The sequence below is a fragment of the Schistocerca nitens genome, chromosome 2 (genome assembly GCF_023898315.1).
Source record: "Schistocerca nitens isolate TAMUIC-IGC-003100 chromosome 2, iqSchNite1.1, whole genome shotgun sequence".
Taxonomy (NCBI): domain Eukaryota; kingdom Metazoa; phylum Arthropoda; class Insecta; order Orthoptera; family Acrididae; genus Schistocerca; species Schistocerca nitens.
Genome location: NC_064615.1, coordinates 610332738 through 610354834, shown reverse-complemented (window position 1 = coordinate 610354834; position 22097 = coordinate 610332738). Strand labels below are relative to the sequence as shown.

Below are 22097 nucleotides of genomic sequence, written 5' to 3'. Positions count from 1 at the left end.
GAATTCAAAGGCGCGTTGCTAGGATTTTTAACTGAGGTGCTGAGCAACTTAATTTAGAATCTTTGGAGGAGGAGGAGGAGAAGAAGGACCTAGTTACGACGAAACCCTGTTGAGTACATTTAGAGAACCTGTACTCCAGGAAAGCTTTGCGTCAATTCTGGTGCAAGCATCGTAATACTCAACCACGATATTATCGCACTTGGTCATTATCAGGAACACGGGGTTATGGTAAACAAGTACAGTGTTAACTGAGGGAAATACATCGCACTGTCAATGCTTTGAGGCCAGCTGTGAATATTCTTCTATGCCCGATTACGAGCTGACAAACGATATGCCGACCGAAGCGTATTAACTGCCAGCTGTAGTATATCTCGTGCAAGGGTGATGCGAGTAAGTTGAGATATATTAACGCACATACAGAGGCAATACACTAGTGGAATAGGAGAAAAAATCGCAAATGTTGGCACCAAGTACTCTGTACATTGTCGTAAAGAGTCAACAATGTGCTCCAGATAAACACCGACAAACTTCAGGAACAGGTTCCTTGCACAGAGATAAGAGAAATGTCTATTAAACAATGGCTCTAAAGCGCATAGCTCAACAGATGAGCACTTGGTCATCTTCAGTAGTATGAAATACATCTCTTCTACAATCTCTTTGCTTTTCATGTTCTGAGAAGAGGAAGTCTGGACCAAAAAAGGAGGAACTCTAGTAACACTTCCACAGTACAAGATATGTTTCACACTAGCGCAGATGAACAAGCGCTCATAGCTCTTACAGTATGCAGTTTTGGCCTCACGTCTACGAGACATTTTTTCTTGTTTCGACAAGGAATTCCTTCTCCCACAATATGGAACGCAAAGCCCATGCAGAAGGAGAGACCTGTTTCACAGCATTGAAGACAAAGAAGTGCTCATACCTCATAAGGCATGTATTTTAGAGACCATGTTTACTGGACTTCCTTACTTCTGTATAAGTTCGGTGCTTTTTTTTTTTTTTCGCCCTGTATGTGTAGATACAGATGTAGAGGGTAAGGCAGTACACTTGCGGCGTAACTTACGGAAACGTTAATATTTCTTGACACTCGTCAGAGACGTCCTGTGTAATCTATCTGTCGCCAGCTGTATAAGAGCCTGCCTAATTTTGCCTTCGCAGTGGAATTCTCGCGCTTACAAAGGTTTAAAATCACCCTCCGATTGACAACCTACACCTACAGATTCCCCATAAAACGAAGTAATGTTTTGTGGTTTCACTTCAGTTTAGCGCATAAAAACAATTACTTCTATTGGGATGCCACTAGAATAAGTCAGATTGGATGGAGATTTCTCAAAAACATTTGGAGTGCAAAAAATTGTGTAAATATGAAGTACACAATGTCACATTCGGCCCTAAATGTAATGTAGAGAGTGGCAGAACATACGTTTGACTTTAATTAGGCCGCTTCAGATTTTATTAGACGGGCACAAAGTCGGCTGATACTGATTAGCAGTGAGAAACAGAAGACCTACACCCTGACTGGCACTTTCGGGAAAAGCTTAGTGGACAAGCAGATCGAACTCGATGGGTTTACTGTTGGCGTTTCCCTATCCGCCGAAGCCGAATGTGAATATCACCTATTGAAATACGGACAGCAGTTGTACTGTACTGATGATCAGCTCATTGGGGTGTTGACCGTTGTGAAAGTGATGTACGTTGCGTACATGCAATTATCTGCTTACACAGAGGCCGTAATACGTTGTTGGCAAACTCCTAAGGCTGAAACTACCTCAGTACAAGACAGAAAACGAGTGAATATCTCTGTTTGCTCAGTTGCCAGGAACTGAAATTCGACTCGAGTATTCTTATGTAAAGAAGCACTTCAGTGCGCGTCAGACTCCTCGGAGGTGAGTAACCGTCATTCGAGCACACAGAATGACAGCTCTGTTCACAGAGAAACGACTTCACGCACTCCGTGTCGAAAGCAACACTTCTCAATTCTAACCGCTAGATTATCCATTGTGGCCCTCACCAGCGAAGTCGTCCGCAGCTCGTGGTCTAGTGGCTAGTGGCTAGCGTTGCTGCCTCTAGATCTCGGGGTCCCAGGTTCGATTCCTGTCCGAGTAGGGGATTTTCTCTGTCCGGGATTGGCTGTTTGTGTTGTTCCCGTCATTTCATCATCATTATCATCATCATTAGCATCATTCGTGACAGTGGCTAGATTGGACTGTGTAAAACTGGAACTTTGTAAGGATGCCGATGACCGCGCAGTCGAGCGCCCCCACTAACCAAACATCATCACCAGCGAAGTCTCCAGGCCGAACAACAGAGGGTAGTGCCTTCAGTCGACCCCTGCAGGCAAGTGCCCCTCCTCGCTATACGTCCGCTCCCTTCTGGACACGCGGCGTCGTCTTTTACGCTCAGGAGACGAATTCCAGTGGCCGTTACAAAAACATCACTTCCCATATGGATCATGAACCACCAGGCAGTCACCTGAAGCTCATACTCCGTTCTTAAAATTTTCTGGAAGTTTCCATTTCCTTTCCTACATCCTTAGCACTCCGCCAATCAAATAAGCATCTCTGCTTTTTGCTGGGAAGCATACCCCAGCGCTTCCCGTGAGGAGATTCCTCGGAAGTCAGTTCACGACCATCGTTCGTGACCTTGCACATTGCTTCGCACTAGACGGATGTCTTTCCGTCTTATTCAGCCTCCGATGCTCTTTCGCCAGCTGCGCTATTCTGAAATTTTTTTGTACCGTCAGAGTGCAACCTACCACTCGTACTGTCGGCACTGTGGGGGTTCTGTGGCCTCAAACAACGTAAACCGCAGCCAGCTCGCCCTGCTCTCTCTCAGGGCGGTAAACGTCCGCTCCTGCAAAACGCAAGTCTCTTCCCATACCCTCTCTAGCCGATAGCAGTTTCTGAGAAACGCGTAACCCACGTAATTGTTTCTGTCAGTGCTCAGCTCTAATTAATTTCGACATGCAATAATACATGAACGGTCAGTAGATGGTGCTAGCAAGTATCAGCCAATGAAAGGATCAATAAATCTTAAACCATGATCTAATACAAATAGAAATAGTCTTCTGGAATATTAAATGTATGGTGGCAAAATCTTGCCGCCTCAAAACGGTACAGGTAACAGAACGCACAGGACTCGTCTCCTCGGAAAAATGGCGACCTTTCGATAAACGTGGCTGTCAACTTCGCAGAATGAAGTGGTACAGGTTGATATGCTCACAGATTTTCCGTTGCCCATATTCTGAATTCTGCATATTGATATGTTCTTGCAGATGTAAATGCGCTTCGTATGTCCTCTGAATGGTAAATGACCATTCATTGTCCACTGAAGTCCATAGCGAACGTTTGTCTTGCTGACAAGTCATCAGGAAGTAATTGATGCACATGGGTGATCCTGTATGGATAACATGCAGGATATTTCGTGGGATTTCATGCACAGTGCTCACAGGCATGTCAAAGTTTCGGGCAGTATCCCGTGCACTGCATATTTGCACACCACCACTCGATACCTCCTACAGTAATGTGGCCACATCTGACAAACGTCATACCAACTGCTTTCCTCCCTCTGCAACACTGCATTTCAAAAGACCTATCTCTCATAATTTTGAAAACATTTTCTAGACCCTTACCAGAAATCAGACTAATAAGTTTTTCATACCCTTGATTGTCCGAAACGTCTGCAAGCCTATTGGCCCACAGTCACCGTTCTTGTAAAAGATATTTACCAGCAGCGCGCGGTCCTTCGTGGAGAGTCATGTTGGGAGTCTGAGAAGCAAAGTGATGAATAGCCGTGTGCTGTGCGTATGCTGATGTGCATATTGTGACGATTACAATGGTATATAGTGGTCAAATTTTCATTAGAATTTTTTGTTCCATGACGTTCCCGCTGAGTCAATATGTGGTTCAAATTTGACGTCATTCGGAGTAGCCGTTCTCTTTCTACAGCTTTTTGAAATTGCACCTTTACTTAAGGACACACCCGTCTTAGAGACACTTACCGCTAGCAGGGACCAGCAGATTGAGAACAAACAAAGGCATGATAAGAAGCGTTATTAGATACATACAAAACGTGACATGTCGAGCACTAAAAAGCAGGCAAAAGCTGTTAAGGTTTATTGGTATGAAACTCGCATGACCAACTTCCAAACAATGCTTTTGGGAACAATCGCGGGAAAACAACTCAGTTACGCCTGCCATGGTTCACCAAATAAAACACACTGACATCCAAAGTAGTGTAGAATTACGTAGGGACTCTGGGATCTCTTGAGATCAAGCGAACGATGACTTGATGGAGTAGAGAGAAATGCTTGCTGCCTGGCTGTTACCAGATTTGTTACCTGCAGTGTATTTCGCTGCAACACTTCTGGCTCTATTTAATTTTTTGCATCAGTCCGTGCTCTTGTGTTGCTTCTTTTAAATATCTGATGATGGGCGTAACAGACCTTGAATATTTAACTGGTAATAGTCTATGAAAAACAGAGAAACAAGAATATCGTGCCCATATTCATAGACCTCAAAGAAGTCTATGATTCAGGAGCTATACCAGAACTTTCTAAATTTTAGAAGAAATGAATTTAGGTGGAAAATCCAGTGAACTCATTGGTCATACGTTAAGCAACATCATACAAAAGTCCAGAGGAAAGCTTTGAGTTCTTAAACAGTGGTCAGACGAAGACACTTCAACGGCGTCCTTCGTAAGGCGGTCAGGGAATGGCGACGAGGAATAAACGGAGTGGGTGGAATAAGACTGCGATGTAACGAAGAAAAAAATACGAATAGTGTTTGGAATTCGTATACAATATTGTGCCATTGTCGGAATCATTAAGAAGACGTGGCCAATAAAGCCATCCAACTAGACCGACAAGCAGGTAAAGGTGGTCCATCGAGAAGAGACAGTATATCGCAAACGTCTACACTGCCCCTAGATCTATGACAATAGCTTAGTGAAAAGTAAGAAGGTGGAGAGGTTCAAATAATGAAAACCATGGACGGAAACTAGAATGACAGAAAAGATGTTATCTGTTGCGTCCAGTGCATTCCAAAAATAGCTTCCCATGTTCTGTTCATTTCCTGGACCTTGCTAAGAACACCATTGTCCCTCTTGCCACCTAAGAGTCGTAAAACAATCGCTGCTACAGGCATTACACCATGGCAGGTCTTATCTATGTTGCCCTGCGTCCAGTTGTGGCAACTCAAAAAAAGGAAAGTCGGGTCAAGCGACTGGCAGCGACCTGCGGCCCGTCCGAGACGAACTTCTGGGAATTCACCCGGGGGCGGTCCCCGTATCCGGCTAAGGAGCCTCGTTGCTAACCTGATGGCTGATAGCTCGTCCCAGTGTGCCTCCAATGGTTTCATATTTATACACTGAGCTGACAAGTCATGCGATAGCGATATGCACAAGTACAGATGGCGGTGGTGTCGCGTACACGAGGTAAAAAATGACAGTGCATTGCCGGAGCTGTCATTTGTAATCAGGTGATGAACGTGAGACGGTTTCCTGACGTTATTAAGGGCGCACGTTTGGAATTAAGACTTCGAACGCGGGATGGTAGTCTGATCTAGACACATGGGACACTGCATTTCGAAAATCGTTATAGAATTCAGTATTCAGAGATCCACAATGTGAAGAATGTGTCGAGAATACTATATTTCAGGCATTACCTCTCATCATGGAGAATGCAATGACGGAGGGCCTTCACTTCACGACCGAGAGCAGCGACGTTTGCGTGAAGTTGTCAGTGCTAACAGACAAGCAACACTGCGTGGAATAACAGCAGAAATCAGACTGATTTTCGATGGAAGTATCCGTTAGAACACTGTGCGAAGTTTGGAGTTAGCGGGCTATGGCAGCAGACGACCGACACGAGTGCCTTTGCTGACAACACATCGCCTGCAGCGCCTCTCCTGGACTCGTAACCGTATCGGATGGATCCTATACGACTGGAAGACGGTGGCCTGGTTCAAATGAGTCCCGATTCCAACTGGAAAGAGCTGATGGCAAGGTTCCAGCGTAGCGGAAACCCCATGAAGACATAGACCCGAGTTGTCAACAAGCTGTTGGTTTCTCCGCAATGGTGTGGACAAGGTCCTCTGGTCCCACTGAATCGATCATTGACGAGAAAAATTATGTTGGGCTGGTTTGCATCCGAACAACGATGGAATTTTTATGGATGACAATGCGCCACGTCATCAGAACCACAGTTGTTGCTGATTTGTTTGAAGAACATTCTGGACATTTCGAACGAATTATGTTGCCACCCACATCGCCCGACTTAAATCCTATCGAACATTTATGGTACGTAATCGAGAAGTCAGTTCACGCACAAAATCGTACACCGGCAACACTTCCGCAATTGTGGACAACTACAGAGTCAACGTGATTTAACATTGTTGCAGGGGACTAGAATCGTCTTCTGGAATCCATGCTACACAGAGTTGCTACACTACGCCGGTTTAAAGGTGGTCCGACACGGTATTAGGATTTATAACAGGACTTTGTGTCGCATCAGTGTGTACACTACGCAAATGTGAATAAAAATTTAAACAGAGATAATTAACTATCGACTATCTTTGGTAGTATTCTGATGTCATGGGTCTTTATGTTTTGATTTTATATTAATTACGGGACAGATTCTGAAGAAAGGGTCGCGTAACACAAGTTGTGAGGACTGACGTGTAGCATAGCCCGACGTTTGAAGGTGACAGTTGGTTTCGAGCTGGTGAAGGCATCGTATGTGACCATTAAATCTTACTGCCGGATCCTAAAATCAACTTGACTCGATATTTCAGCGATCCAACTGGTCGCCACCTGCAGGAGAATGCTGCTTCTGCTGATGAGTCCCATTGAGAACTAACGCCAGGCTGTACAGTGCATGACAGGTGTGTGGAACATCGTCGTTTACAACAGCCGGAAAAATCGGCAGTAGCATAACACTGCTTAAATGAGGAACACAGTATGAAATTTGATGAAACTGTGGTAATGACAACATTTCCGGTTTTTTGGAACAGTGTCTACAGAGAGACGATTGAAATTAGGTTGGCGGATAATGTAATCAACAGAGACAATGGGTTTCCTCTTAGCAAGACGTGGAATCCTGTATTGTCTCGCATCAAAATTGAACGCTCTTCGGTGCGGCCCTGAGTGCGATATATCGTTGCCAGCAGTGTCCCACTAAGGGCGGCGCCACCTCCCTGTCTTGCAGGGCAGCAACCGTGATGGGCGGCGCATGCGCCGTGTACTGAACGGTGGCCTATATTGGACGTCGATTTGCAGCATGGCGTCAGTTCTCAGCTGGACTCTTACGCAGAAGCAGCATTCTCATGAACATGACGACCAGTTGGATCGCCGAAATATCGAGTCAAGTTGATCTTAGGATCCGGCCGCAAACCCGAAGAGACTTTAAAGATTTATTACGCCGGGAGAGCCTACGTAATAACATCGTTTGTGAGTTGGTGAACCGGTACGGAACGCTTCGTATTATTCTGCTTTACCAGAAGCGCGCTCACCAACAGCTGAGATGCGCACAAACTTTCTTACTGTCGTATAGATGTACCAGGTGTAGCGGTCGTGTGTGCGCAGGAGGCGCTGCGTGTCGTTTCCTGAGACAGGCTCTGCACGGAGGACGTTCCCTGGTGTTCTGCGCGCGTGTGTTGCGACCGCCAGCCATTGTGCCCGCCGTGCTTCATTTCGGAGCGCCTCGCTGCGGCCATAAGCCGCTTGGGCGCGGCCGCTGTTTCATTAAGCCGCCTCATACCACACCACCCGGCGTCTTAGGCAGCAACTCCAGCCCGCGGCTACCGGCTCTGCAAATATTTGCGCTCTTTGCTGCATCGATTGCCAGCTTTCTGCGCATCGTTCCTATCTCTGGAGGAGCACCGCACGTGGACTCCTCATCCTTGCCCAATTCTGTAGCCTGTCTTACCTTATGTGGATTCCGGTTATGGAATGGAAATCAGTCTTTTTCGTCAGTGCCCCAAAGTCCTCATTGCATGTTCCCCTGCTGTTTTGTCCTCCATGGCTCCTTGTAATACCAAGGAACTTATTCCCTGGTATCCGTCTGAGGTGCGATTTCTTATGACAGTAGGATCACTCGCGTGGTTACCTCGTGCACCCTGCCTGCAAAATTGTTCGTCTCTTTCTGGTGATTACTTCCTTTCGCTCCTCACGTCCCGAGGCTACGCACTGAGCATTGTCACCTCGGTAACCGTGTTTTGTTAATGGAGACCCGGCGCCACTCTGTGCTTACTGCAAACAACCACTGACTGTGCCGTTTTCTGACTCAATGCCGATTTTATAATGGTTTACATTTTAATGTATGTTTGCCATCTGACTTACTAGATACTTCAGCCGATACAGCATGAGCTGTAGATCGCGTTTTACTACTTACTCGTCGTAGTAATATGACGAAGGTCCATTAATTCTCAATCCTTTGAGCAACCTCCTCAAAGAGGAAGTGGTCATTTTTAGCTGTCCCTGTACTCCAGTCGAATAGGCTCTGAGTATTATCTGTTTCATATTCATTTGGTAATTGACCATTTTGTGACGCGGTGCTTATAACCTCAATTGTTTTGCACCCTAAAGCAACAACAAAAAGCAAATCCTTGCAATTCAACGTATTGTTCTGCTCTTCATGAACAGCAATCAAGGGCGTGTTTCTCAGCAGCATAATGTCGCCCACATACTGCTGTTATATCCCAATATGGTCTACAGTGTGTCGACGCGTTGCCTTTAGCAAAGAAATGTTCAGATGTATGTGAAATCTAATGGGACTTACCTGCTAAGGTCATCAATCCCTAAGCGTACAGACTAATTAACCTAAATTATCCTAAGGACACACACACACACACACACACACACACACACACACACACACACACACACACACACACACACACACACACACACACACACACACACACACACACACACACGCCCGAGGGAGGACTCGAACCTCTGCCGGTGCCAGCCACACAGTCCATGACTGCAGAGCCTAAGACCGCTCGGCTAATCCCGCGCGGCTTGCCTTTAGCATGTTTGATCACCAGACCTGTCTCCAATGAGGGAAATCGTCGGACGACAAATCTAGCGTGATCCACAAACTGCATGAACAGTCCATGTACTGACCGACCAAGTGCATCAGGCATGGAACTCCATCCCACAAACTGTCATCCGGCACCTGCACAACACAATTCATCCTCGTTTGCATGCTGGCACTCAACTTCCCGGAGGAGACGCCGGTTATTAATGTACGATCATTTCACATTTGCAATGGCTCATCTCGCGCATACATTAATCTGTCATCTAGTAATGTTAATCACTTAAATATGTCACCTAGGCAAATTTATTCCCAAAATTTCATTATCTTTACAATAATTATTTTTTGCTGCTGCGATTTTTTCCGCCAGAGTATATTTTCAGAAGTCTCATTCTCAAAATTGAGACCTATGTTGCATACTAGCAGGCTTCCTCTCGCAAACAATGCTCCCTAGATGCTCCTCTATGTTCCTTTTTCCTCCTTGCTTCGTCCCTAGTACATTATTTTGCTTACAAACTAGCAGAATTCCTACAGTTCTTCTAACCAGTGGTCCTTGAATAGTTAACACTTTTATCGCTAATCTTATTTCTGTTACTCCTCATTTCTTACGTCTTTCTTGTTTAACCCATAATTTGTGCTGAGCAGTAATCATTCCATTCAATAGGTACTTAAATTCTTAGTCACTTTAACAGCTGGTAGCAATCTTTTTCGATATACAGGTTGAACAGTTTAGGAATAGGAAGAGAAAGCCAGCATCCATGCCTTACATCCTTTTCAATCCGAGCTCGTCTGTTGATCGCCCATTCTTGTTTCCTGTCGGTTTTCGTACGTCTCCTATATATAACCCGTCTTTCCCCCCAAGTAATAACTATTTTTCTGAGAATTTCAAGTGCTTTGCGCCAGTTTGCGTTGTCGAACGCTTTTTGTAAACTGACAAAATCCAATGGAAGTGGGCTGATTTACAATAGCGAAATGCAGTAACGAAGGATAAACGAAAAGTTCATGGCGACACGCATGTACAGTAAGAGAGGCTCAGTGTTTCTGCTCTGACTGTTTCAAACTTCGTATACAGTGTGGTCAGAAACGGTATGAAAAATTTGTAGTGGTGCTTCGGGGTAGGTTGTGCTGACAAATAATTGTTAAGAAAAAATTCTATACGTTGCGTCGTTTCCGAGTTAATTAGCATTGAAATTAGCCAAACAGGTAGCGGTGCAGGCAGATTCAAGCGGCCCATCAGATACAGTGTCAGTTGTAGGTAATACTGCGTAAAACTTCTCGACCTTTGGCTCGGGTCCGATACGTGCTAACGCCCCATGTCCAGTGTTTATATCTTCCGCTTGTTAGATTTTGGGAGACCGAACAAAGAATACGTTTGGTGACACCGTCTCTGGAGTGCCACTTGAATTTGCGACAGAAACAATACTGACTGCTAACGCGGTACAGTAGCGCGCTGCTCACTCACTGTTGTAATACTGATTATTTTGGTGTTCTTCCGTTCCTGGTAGTATGTCTGTAAAACGAATATTGCAGTAGACGGATATGATAGCGCTCTATCGAATGGGCAAGTAAAATTCAATTTAAAAATCATTTTGTTTGAAACGGGAAACAGACGCGTGGCGTCGACGCTGTGAGTCGTATGAAAGACGTGTTCGCGCTGACACCCATTACAAGTTGCAAAAACAAAATTGAAAACAATTACATACATACCCCGAAAGCAACCGTACGGAGCATGGTGGAGGTTACCCTGTACTACTACTACTACTACTACTACTACTACTAGTTTCCTCTCCTGTTCCACTCGCAGACAGAGCGACCCTCCGAATGAGCCCTGATTTCTCATATCTTACCTTCATGGTCCCTACGCGAAATATATGTTGGCGGTAGCAGGATCGTTCTGCAGTCAACTTCAAATGCCAGTTCTCAAAATTCTCTATAGTGTTCCTCGAGAAGAACGTCGCCTTCCCTCCAGGTATTCCCATTTGACTTCATGAAGCATCTCCATCAACATTTGCGTGTTCTTCGAACCTACCGATAACAAATCTAGCAGCTCACCTCTGAATTGCTTCGATGTCTTCCTTTGATCCCACCTCGTGCGAATCCCAAACACTCGAGCAGTACTCAAGACTAGGTCCCACTATCGTCTTGTATGCGGTCTCCTTCACAGATTAACCACACTTTCCTAAAATTCTTCCATTGAACTGAAGTCGACCAGTCGTCTTAATCGCCACAATCCTCACACGTTCGATCCGTTTGCAAAGCGACAATGTTACGCCTAGATATTTAAACGATGTGACTGAGCCAATGAGGTCACTACTAATGGTGTATCCGAACATCACCGGTTTGTTTTTCCTACTCATCCACTTTAACTCAAATTTAAATAATTTAGAACCACCTGCCATTCATCATACTAAATAGAAATTTTGTCTGTCATCTTGTATCATCCTAAGCCGCTCATCTTCGACACAGCATGAGCAGCAGACAAACGCACACTAATGCCCACCCTGTCCACCAGATGAACTGTGTATATAAAAAATAATAGTCGTCATATCATCCTTTCCTGTGGCACTCCCGAAGACATCACTGTCTCTGACGAACATTTGCCGTCTGGAACAATATGTTGGGTTCTATTATCTAAACCCGGAACACCAGAGAAAATGAGCCCGACGACTAATAGGAGGGTTATGTGAACGTGACGACCCATAGGAGGGTTATGGTTTTTTATTACAGAATTTGGCCATTTACAAACAGCTTAGAACCTAAGACGAAGGTACGTTCCTTTTTCTCATTTTCCCAGAACTTTCTTGCTTTGACTAATGTCCTGCCTCTGTTAATTTGAAACCACCCTCCTAGGTTTTTGTAGTTTTTGTTACTGGACAGCGAAATTCGCAGAACTAATCAGTAGCATGTATGGAGTATTCTGTGAAGTTAAATTTTCTTAAATCTCTTTTTCCTGTCTCTTCCAGCCATCCCGTGGTTTCTTTAATGAAATTAAAAGTTTCCTCCATTAGCGTATTGTCATTCATTCTAAAAAATATAAATCTCCTTTCCTTATTATTTCTGCGATTCTTTCTATGTTTCTATATAAATCTTCATTTCTTCTCTTCGTGCAGTAATCTTTGTTCTTTCGTTGTCCTAAAATTTTGAGTTCTTTCTTTCCAGTACTACTTTTTCACCTCTTCTACTCACTGTTAGGCATTAGGATCGATAAAGTGCTTCGGTTTAATTACTGTTGCGTAGTGCTTAATTTTTGCTTGGAATGATACTAATCTCTTATTATATCGGTTTTCGGTGAGTTCGTACGCTAATTCCACTTCTTTCAATATTTATTTGCCAGTGGTGTTCCCCAATCGATTTGATTGTATCCAATCTCCCAAATACTTAAACTTATCACATCATTTGATGTTTCGATCACAGACGCAACATCCCACGAAGGGGTTAACACATCTTCCTAATTTTCTTACAACCACGACATGATTCCAAGCACTGAACTCGAGCATATATATCGTGACGACACTACAAATAATCTCGTGAAAGATTATCGTCGCGTTTTTGAATGTTGATTCACAACTAACGGGGCTGCAACACAAGCGCATGGGCGTCTTATTCAAAAAACAGTTCTGAAATAAGGATCTGAAATGAGAAGCAACTTTGGATCTTTTTGGATCTTTAGCTGCGATGGTGTTAATTTTTTTTTTTTTTCGACATTGCCTACGGAAGTTCGATTCGGGAGAGATAGGGAAGGTTTCCAACAGTAAAAGAATACAATGTAGTAAGCAGTAGGCTGTATCCTATTTGATTTACGAGCTAACTAAATGTGTTAGTTCCAGTTCAATGAAGCAAAATAAAAATTTACGTCAGGCTAAATTGTTTCAGACAGTTTAGAACAAATTGTCTGCAGCCACGAACATAAAAAAATTGGAATTTTTATTATCTTTTTTCGTTAATCTAACAAAGTGTACCTGTGGTCTTATTTCGTGGCAGTTCTGCGTTGACCGAGGCATGTTTTACCGACTATGAACTCTGGGTTGTGGTGCCGACAGCAACATTTCAGCGGTATGCTGCAGTACACAACCTGTGCTTTCACATTTCATTCGGAATACTGGAATGCTAGACACCTGAGTATCATTATTTTCCTTCCCACCTTTCCACCTTGCCCCAGATAGCCATATACGTGTGCTGCATCTAAAGTATTTTTGTACTGCGTCGGAAGTCATAAGCCCCGGGATACAAAGAGAGAAACAACGTTTTCATCACTTTTGCAGGTCCTCTAAGCCGCCAAAATTGTTACTGAAAAATCACGTATGAAACAAGCAGTTTTTTTCTTTTCCTGTTACGACGAAGGATTTGTGTGCTATTAGTTTCAGGAAACGTCTATGCTCTAAGATCGTACCAATTTATCGTAGATTAGTGCTACGAAGTGACACATTAACGAGTTACACAATACTATGTTCCATTCCCCAGTCTGTCTTTTATCTAATAGACATGAAGATATCACTTTCATTGTGCACATAATACATTAATCAGCCATACTGTTGTAGACAAACACTGTTAGGTTGCGTGTAATCTTTTGCACCGTGTGATAACACTTTGTTTTGTTCGGAAACAGAAGTAGAGACATGGAGTGCATTCATGTGGATTGTCTCGTCTCTTCATTGCGTAATATCAGATGTCGAAGTTCTTATTATCAGAGCTTAAACGATACTGGAAGTAAACTAAACTCTCGCTAGTCGGCCCCACGGTAGCCCGGCCTCCAGCCAGTCACGCAGACATGACGCGCGTAACAATGAATTTTCGTGCGCAACAATGTTGTAAAGTAAAATGTTAAACAGTGCTGTACGTTCCAGGAGGGGGAGAAATTGATGCAGAATGTTGCTAAGTAGCTGAGGAAAATTGTGAGATGGACCAATTTTTAGCAGATACTGAAATACTCAAAAGTATGCGGAAAAGTAGTGATGTAAGTGATGGAGAGGACATAAAACAGAGTATGAAGAATTCTGACACTGCTGTTACTGAAGCTGCGGACATCTTCCTGGAGTAAATCATTCAACAACCAGATACGCGCACTACTCATATAATGCTTTAAAGTGGTTGTGATTCAGTGTCGCATATCATCATTGTGAGAATTAAAATTTCGGACATGCTTCATAGTGAGTGATACTACTGTGTGTCTACACACACCAGAACTAAATTTTCTATGAAAATGAATGTATCGTTGGTTTCAATGCAGTATCGGTTACACCAACCCGACATCCATGTGTCAAAGGAATCGCAGGTTTAGCGAGAGTTTACTGAATGTTACAGTAACACTTTTGGTGGGTGATACTGTATAATGAAATAAGAAAGCTTATAAAAAAAATTCCACCTTTTCTCGATTTACAATGAACTAAGTACTTGTTGGTGGTACCGTTTGTAGAAAGGATATATTTGATTACAGCCACCAAAATCAGTACGCACATCTATCAAGATCCCTTCCCCAGTGAGAGGGGTGGGGGGTGCACAGTTAGGGTTCTGTTATGAGGCTTGAACTGCTGTGAGAGCTCCAGGTATCACTCAACGTGTTCTGCATAAGAAATTACTTATTTTTAAAAGCGTTACCAGTTACTCACATCCGAAGATGGTCAGTAGGATCTAAATTGCTAATCTACCGATAATTTGTGATCAGTGCCTGGAATTAAAAAAAAGTGTATTAACAAAGACAGGGAGTACCATTTGTACAGAAGTGCTAGTTGTGGGTGAGACACTCCCCATCACATGCTGAGCTCTGGAGAATACTAGACTGCTATCACCCACCAACTGTCCTGATTATCTTTCTCACTTTATTTTACTATTGTCAATACAACTGGTTTTCATTACATTTCTAGCTTTCAAACTTTTACTAATACCAGTCTCCTGGCTAGTGAGTATTATTTATTCCATTACTGTCATTGCACTTAGTTTGGCAGGGGTCAGATGTCCCTCACCACAGAAAAGACATGGTTCAGCCTCCCTCTGCTCTCTGGCCTGCCTACTGACTCAACACACGTAGTTTTACCTCCCCCTGAATTATTTCTCATCTCGTGCATCAAATGTGCTTTCACTGTTTAGTTTTACAGTTCTCACATTTGATTCGAATTTGATCAGATTTATGGTTAACATAACTAGCACTAGTTAGCCTCTCTTGAATGAGGGGCTGATCACCAAGCTGTTCAGTCCCTCAACCCTTGCCCTCAACCCTTGCCCTCAACCCTTGCCCTCAACCCTTGCCCTCAACCCTTGCCCTCAACCCTTGCCCTCAACCCTTGCCCTCAACCCTTGCCCTCAACCCTTGCCCTCAACCCTTGCCCTCAACCCTTGCCCTCAACCCTTGCCCTCAACCCTTGCCCTCAACCCTTGCCCTCAACCCTTGCCCTCAACCCTTGCCCTCAACCCTTGCCCTCAACCCTTGCCCTCAACCCTTGCCCTCAACCCTTGCCCTCAACCCTTGCCCTCAACCCTTGCCCTCAACCCGACATCCTCCCAGTGTTCTATGGCGACTAGGTTCTTTCTTTCTTTCTTTCTTTCTTTCGCTTACGCCACAGTCCAATAGCGATCGCAGGGTTGGTGTGGTTACAACTTATTTGGCAATGTTAGTTTTAGGGATGGCCGGATGCCCTTCCTGGCGCCCCCCCCCCTCCAAGGACGGAATCAGTGTACCCCAACTGTCTGCGTCTAGTGTAAACCGTGAAACAGTGCGGACGTGTTTCAAATGTCTGCGACGCGTGTAACTGAGGCGGAACAACGAGGGGACCAGCCCCGTATTCACTTAGTGGGATGTGGAAAACCGCCTAAAAACAACATCCGCCGGGCGGATTCGATCCGGGGCCGGCGCGCCTGCCAGAGTCCAGGAAGCAGCACGATAGCGCTCTCGGCTACCCTGGCGGGTCTATGGCAACTAGATTCACGATACATTAATTTGGAGATTTGGCATGCCAAGAATAACTTTATCGTCAAGTCTTTAAGTTGGCACACTTCTTATCGTAGGACAGTGAAAGAGTCGTGTTATCTGCAGTCATTAAGAGATGCGCGAGGTGTCAGGTGCCCTGTCAGAGATAACCGTCGTCCGGCAACGTGCAGTGTACTGGTGTTGGTGCTCTCAGTGCGAATGTGGCCCGCAGGCGCGCAGTATGCTGACAGCCTAGCCGCGATCCCAGGCCGCGACATGGAGACGGTGCAGGTGCACATGCCGGTGCGCGTCACGGTGGAGGCGGTGGACGACGTGGACGTGGGCGTGGGCGCGCCGTGGGAGGGGCCGCGCCCCCGCGCGGGGGTGGGTCTGGATGGCGATCCGGCGGCGTCGAGCAGCTCGCACAGCCTGCCGCTGGTACTGGAGTCGGGCGCCGACTCCGCCCCCGAGCTGGGACCGCCCTCCGCCGACAAGCGCGGCCGCCGCAAGTCGTGGCACATTAAGATGGAGCGCAAGCGCCGCAAGGGAGTCATCGGCAACGTCGCCGCCGCCGACCGCCAGAAGAGGCCCTCCTGGTGGAACATCTTCGTGCCCGACCACTGGCCCAGGTGAGCAGCCGAGACATGTTATATCTAACTTTAAACTTCGCCTTCCTTAGTAACACATTCCACTCAATATAACCATAGATGACGTATTTCGGAATTATTGTTATTGTACTGGTTCATACGTATTATTCCGAACTATTAAGCCGCGGTCATACAAATTTCTTATTTACAGGGTGTTTCAAAAATGACCGGTATATTTGAAACGGCAATAAAAACTAAACGAGCAGCGATAGAAATACACTGTTTGTTGCAATATGCTTGGGACAACAGTACATTTTCAGGCAGACAAACTTTCGAAATTACAGTAGTTACAATTTTCAACAACAGATGGCGCTGCGGTCTGGGAAACTCTATAGTACGATATTTTCCACATATCCACCATGCGTAGCAATAATATGGCGTAGTCTCTGAATGAAATTACCCGAAACCTTTGACAACGTGTCTGGCGGAATGGCTTCACATGCAGATGAGATGTACTGCTTCAGCTGTTCAATTGTTTCTAGATTCTGGCGGTACACCTGGTCTTTCAAGTGTCCCCACAGAAAGAAGTCACAGGGGTTCATGTCTGGCGAATAGGGAGGCCAATCCACGCCGCCTCCTGTATGTTTCGGATAGCCCAAAGCAATCACACGATCATCGAAATATTCATTCAGGAAATTAAAGACGTCGGCCGTGCGATGTGGCCGGGCACCATCTTGCATAAACCACGAGGTGTTCGCAGTGTCGTCTAAGGCAGTTTGTACCGCCACAAATTCACGAAGAATGTCCATATAGCGTGATGCAGTAATCGTTTCGGATCTGAAAAATGGGCCAATGATTCCTTTTTTTCGGTTCCCCATATGCGCCAGTTCTGTTTATTGACGAAGCCGTCCAGGTAAAAATAAGCTTCGTCAGTAAACCAAATTCTGCCCACATGCATATCGCCGTCATCAATCCTGTGCACTATATCGTTAGCGAATGTCTCTCGTGCAGCAATGGTAGCGGCGCTGAGGAGTTGCCGCGTTTGAATTTTGTATGGATAGAGGTGTAAACTCTGGCGCATGAGACGATACGTGGACGTTGGCGTCATTTGGACCGCAGTTGCAACACGGCGAACGGAAACCCGAGGCCGCTGTTGGATCACCTGCTGCACTAGCTGCGCGTTGCCCTCTGTGGTTGCCGTACGCGGTCGCCCTACCTTTCCAGCACGTTCATCCGTCACGTTCCCAGTCCGTTGAAATTTTTCAAACAGATCCTTTATTGTATCGCTTTTCGGTCCTTTGGTTACATTAAACCTCCGTTGAAAACTTCGTCTTGTTGCAACAACACTGTGTTCTAGGCGGTGGAATTCCAACACCAGAAAAATCCTCTGTTCTAAGGAATAAACCATGTTGTCTACAGCACACTTGCACGTTGTGAACAGCACACGCTTACAGCAGAAAGACGACGTACAGAATGGCGCACCCACAGACTGCGTTGTCTTCTATATCTTTCACATCACTTGCAGCGCCATCTGTTGAAAATTGTAACTACTGTAATTTCGAAAGTTTGTCCGCCTGAAAATGTATTGTTGTCCCAAGCATATTGCAACAAACGGTGTATTTCTATCGCTGCTCGTTTAGCTTTTATTGCCGTTTCAAATATACCGGTCATTTTTGAAATACCCTGTAAATGTGACTCCTCGTAATCTGCGGAAGCGTAGGCTGTGAGGTTTGGAGCCTGCGGTAACTGACTCGTAGCCTGTGTGAAGTCGCGATGCCGGTGCTGCACAGGGACCTCAACACGTTCAGTACCTATCCAGAATACTAGTTTTAAGATTTGACAGCGTCGATATGTAATAAAGTGGAGAAAAAAATACGGTAATGAGGGATCAGTCGCTATCGGCGAGACATTAGGAGTAACTTCGAAATTTGAGGCTAAAGGCAGGTTATTCGAATGCTTAAAATTTGGTTCTGCAAGTTCACCACGCACAATTAGTAAAATTGTGTGAAAACTGGAAACCCGTGAAGCAATTACCTGTCTGGCAATGTCCAGATAACGTAAATGATATTTTATCAGTTAGTGATAACTTGGTAGAACTGACATGCATTTCGCAGACCTCTTACCAATTATCGCAGATAGATGGAATATTTTTGAAGTGGAAGGATTTTCCAAACTGCTCTGTAATTCACCAACCTGTACATAATACATTTTCACCTTAATAAAGAAAGCAGTGTAATAGAAAATCCTCTGTGGCGCATCCTAAAGTGGTATAAACTATTGTCCTTGCGTGGATCTACTGAAATTGGTTTCTACTGAGCCTACTCGAAAAATTGAATAAGAGGTATGACAGGCACAGACTAATAAAGAACGTAAACAGTACACGCTAGTTGATGTTCTTTCAGCAATTGAATAGAGAAGAGTGTCGAACCATCAATACGGAACTCAAATATTCGGTGGTATTGACAATACTGAGAATGTTTTAAGAGACATCAGTATTGCTGATCAGTATTTTCAGTGTTCATAGTACGTCGTATACGCCCTCAGACCGTCGCGTCATCAGTCTTCAGATTTGTTTGATGTGGCCCGCCACGAATTCCTCTCCTGTAGCAACCTCTTCATCACATAGTAGCTCTTGAAACCTGGATGTATCCCAATTCCTGTCTTCCTCCATAGTTTTTACCCTATACAGCTCTCTCTAGTACCATGGAAGTCATTCGCTGATGTCTTAACTCATTTCCTGCCATCCTGTCCCTTCTTCTTGTCAGTGTTTTCCATACACTCCTTTCTGCTCCGATTGTGTGTAGAACCTCCTCATTCCCTACCCTATCAGTGCACCTAATTTTCAACATTCGTCTGTAGCATCACATCTGAAATCCTTTGATGCTCTGTTTTTTGTGGCTTTCCCCATGTTTCACTCCCGTACAATGCTGAGCTCCAAATGTACGTCCTCAGAAATTTCTTCCACAAATTTAGGCCGATATTTGATACAAGTAGACTTCTCTTGGCCAGGAATAACCTTTTTGCCAGTGCTAATCTGTTATTTTGCTGCCTACGTTGCAGATTCCCTTAACTTCATCACTTAGTGATCAGCAGTTTTGATGCTGAGTTGCTGGCAATTCTCACTACTATCGTCTTGCCCCGATTTACTCTGTCCATATTCTGTACTCATTGGACTGTTGTTGTGTTCAGCAGATCATGCAATTCTTCTTAACTTTCACTGAGGAGAGCAATATCATCAGGAATCTTACCATTGATACCCTTTCACCTATAATTTTAATTCCACTCTGGAACCTTTCTTTTATTTCCATCATTGTTTATTCGATGTATAGCTCGACCAGTAGGGTCGAAAGACTACATCCCTGTCTTCCACCGTCTCCGTAACTGAGTGGTTGGCCTTTCTGAGTGCCATGCAGGGAACCGGGTGCTGTCAGAAGTTTTCCTTGGGTGGGGACTGGAACAGGGCTCACTTAGCCTAGTGACGGCGAGTGAGAAGCTGCGTGAATGAAAAGCAGTGGTCCCAGGGACGCTGCCCTCTGCCTGATTGCGAAGTTAAGTTGAGCTTTAGGAATATCGTATTAATAACATAAGTCTTCCTCTTAACTGAAAAAGAAAGAAAATTTAGTGTCGGCAACTGGATCTCATAAATGAGAAGAAATTTATTAAGATCTTTCACTCGCACGTCAGTCTGTTTTATAGTGAAGTAAGTAAAACGTTTCTATCAATTCTGGATGCTCATTGAACCATTCACGTGACTGACGTCATTGTCACGTTAACTTCCTACGGCACCAATGTATTCACCTCCGTTTTTTCAGCATTTCATTTTTAGAAATTAGGCACTTCAAATGGTGTGTGACTTTAATAACTTCGTGGTACTGGAAGTGTGGGAAAGTCAGGTGATAACTTAAGGAAGGAAAATAAATTTTATTTTATTCTCCACGCTTTCCATTTACGACTCAGCGCGTAAACTCGTGAAATAATACATCAAGATTTTTATTTATTTATTTATTTATTTATTTTTTTTTTTTTTTGCAATACACGATGCATTTCGAGCGCCGAGTACTCATCTTCAGGTGCTTCGCCAGTTTACATCATTTTTAGGATTTAGGTTACTACTGGTCGTATTAAGACTACATAGGTATATTACGTGGTAGCACATTGTGACTAAAATTTTTACAAAACTACGGCGAAACCGAAAAGTTACAGTTTCCAGTGCTGCTTACATAGTTCGTAGCCATCATATGAGTAGACACTGTTACATACACGAATACACTTTTCGTCATACAGCGCATTTGGAAATAAACTTCAAAAGAGTCAATGTTCAAATGCTCCATATATGTTTATGTTGAAATGTAACATCTGTGTATGTAGAACAGCAACTTCTGTGTAGTTCAATATTCTTTGAATTGTTTGAATTTTGTTTCCAAAATTTGCTATGAGACGAAATGTGTGTGCGTGTACACACATGTATCTATGCATACCACTAATGGAAAATGTAAGTAATTTTTTCGGTTTTGTCGTAACTTCGTAAAAATTGTACTCACGTTGTGCCACATGTAATATGCCTATTTACTTTTAACAGGACAAGTAGCAACATAAATTGTAAAAATTATGTAAACTGACAAAGCACCTGCAGATAAGGCCCCACGGCTCGAAATGGATCGCGTGTTCAAATAAAAATCGTGATTTGTGACTGAGTGTCATTCGTTTAATATGCCACTGAAGTAATAGTCACGGAAGCTACAATGACCACAATGGATAAAATGAACATAAATTTGTCGTTAATAAATACAGCTGAATAGTAAAATGAGTGGGGGAGGGGGTAACAATTCTGTTTACCTCCCTGAAATTATCCTTTTTCTTTACAGTCATTTGTTCCATGTTTTTCTACAATGTCAGTTGATTACTAACAATTCGTAATTCGTAGTCCGAAAGACTGCCATTTGCGATCATTGCCATTTTGCAGCTCCTCCCATTAAGATGTCAGTCCAGCTCATTTCTTTCACCTCTTATCTCATACATTACGACAGAGATAAGCTGATGCCATACCTGCTATTCTTATCACATGCTTGTAGGGTCCGCAGTTGTTGACTACTTGAAAAGTGAAACAAGGAAAAATATAAAATTAAATCATGAAATTCCTTCTGAAAAAAGTGTTCTTAGTATGTCTCAATTTTTTAAGTAAAATTTTCACAGTATTACCAAGTATGGACAAGATTTGCATTTTTTAAAAGTGGCGAAATTTCTTGCTGTTTCAATTCTCTCTTTTCATGCACTCGTACATGCTTCCCTAAGTCACATACGCAGCAAATGAAAACAGCAGAGATAGCATCGAGAGAACTTGTACCTTCAGACATTCACTTCCTGTGTAGGGTTAATGAAACGCGAACTGTATCGGTGTAGGGCATAGAGGTTCCTGAAAACTGGAAGTAAAAATTTCATTCCGATGAGCGTCGTAGTGCGCAGCTAGTTTCTTACAGAAATAGGGGATTCAGGTCACATACTGTCAAAGAATGAAACCTGTTAGATCGCACCCACTTTCCATCTCCGGGAAAACCGTAGTGCGATCACATGCCTG

At 44.0% G+C, this 22097-nt stretch overlaps 1 protein-coding gene across 7 annotated transcripts in view; it reads left to right on the top strand.

The window, feature by feature from the left end:
• Positions 1-22097, top strand: part of LOC126236693 (oxidation resistance protein 1) — a 785360-nt gene that overhangs the window by 78969 nt on the left and 684294 nt on the right. For all 7 annotated transcript variants that reach the window (XM_049946190.1, XM_049946189.1, XM_049946188.1 and 4 more), the window contains exon 2: positions 16168-16564. In XM_049946190.1, coding sequence (XP_049802147.1) covers positions 16212-16564 — 353 coding nt within the window. In that variant the 5' untranslated portion in view covers positions 16168-16211. The remainder of the gene's footprint in view (positions 1-16167; positions 16565-22097) is intronic.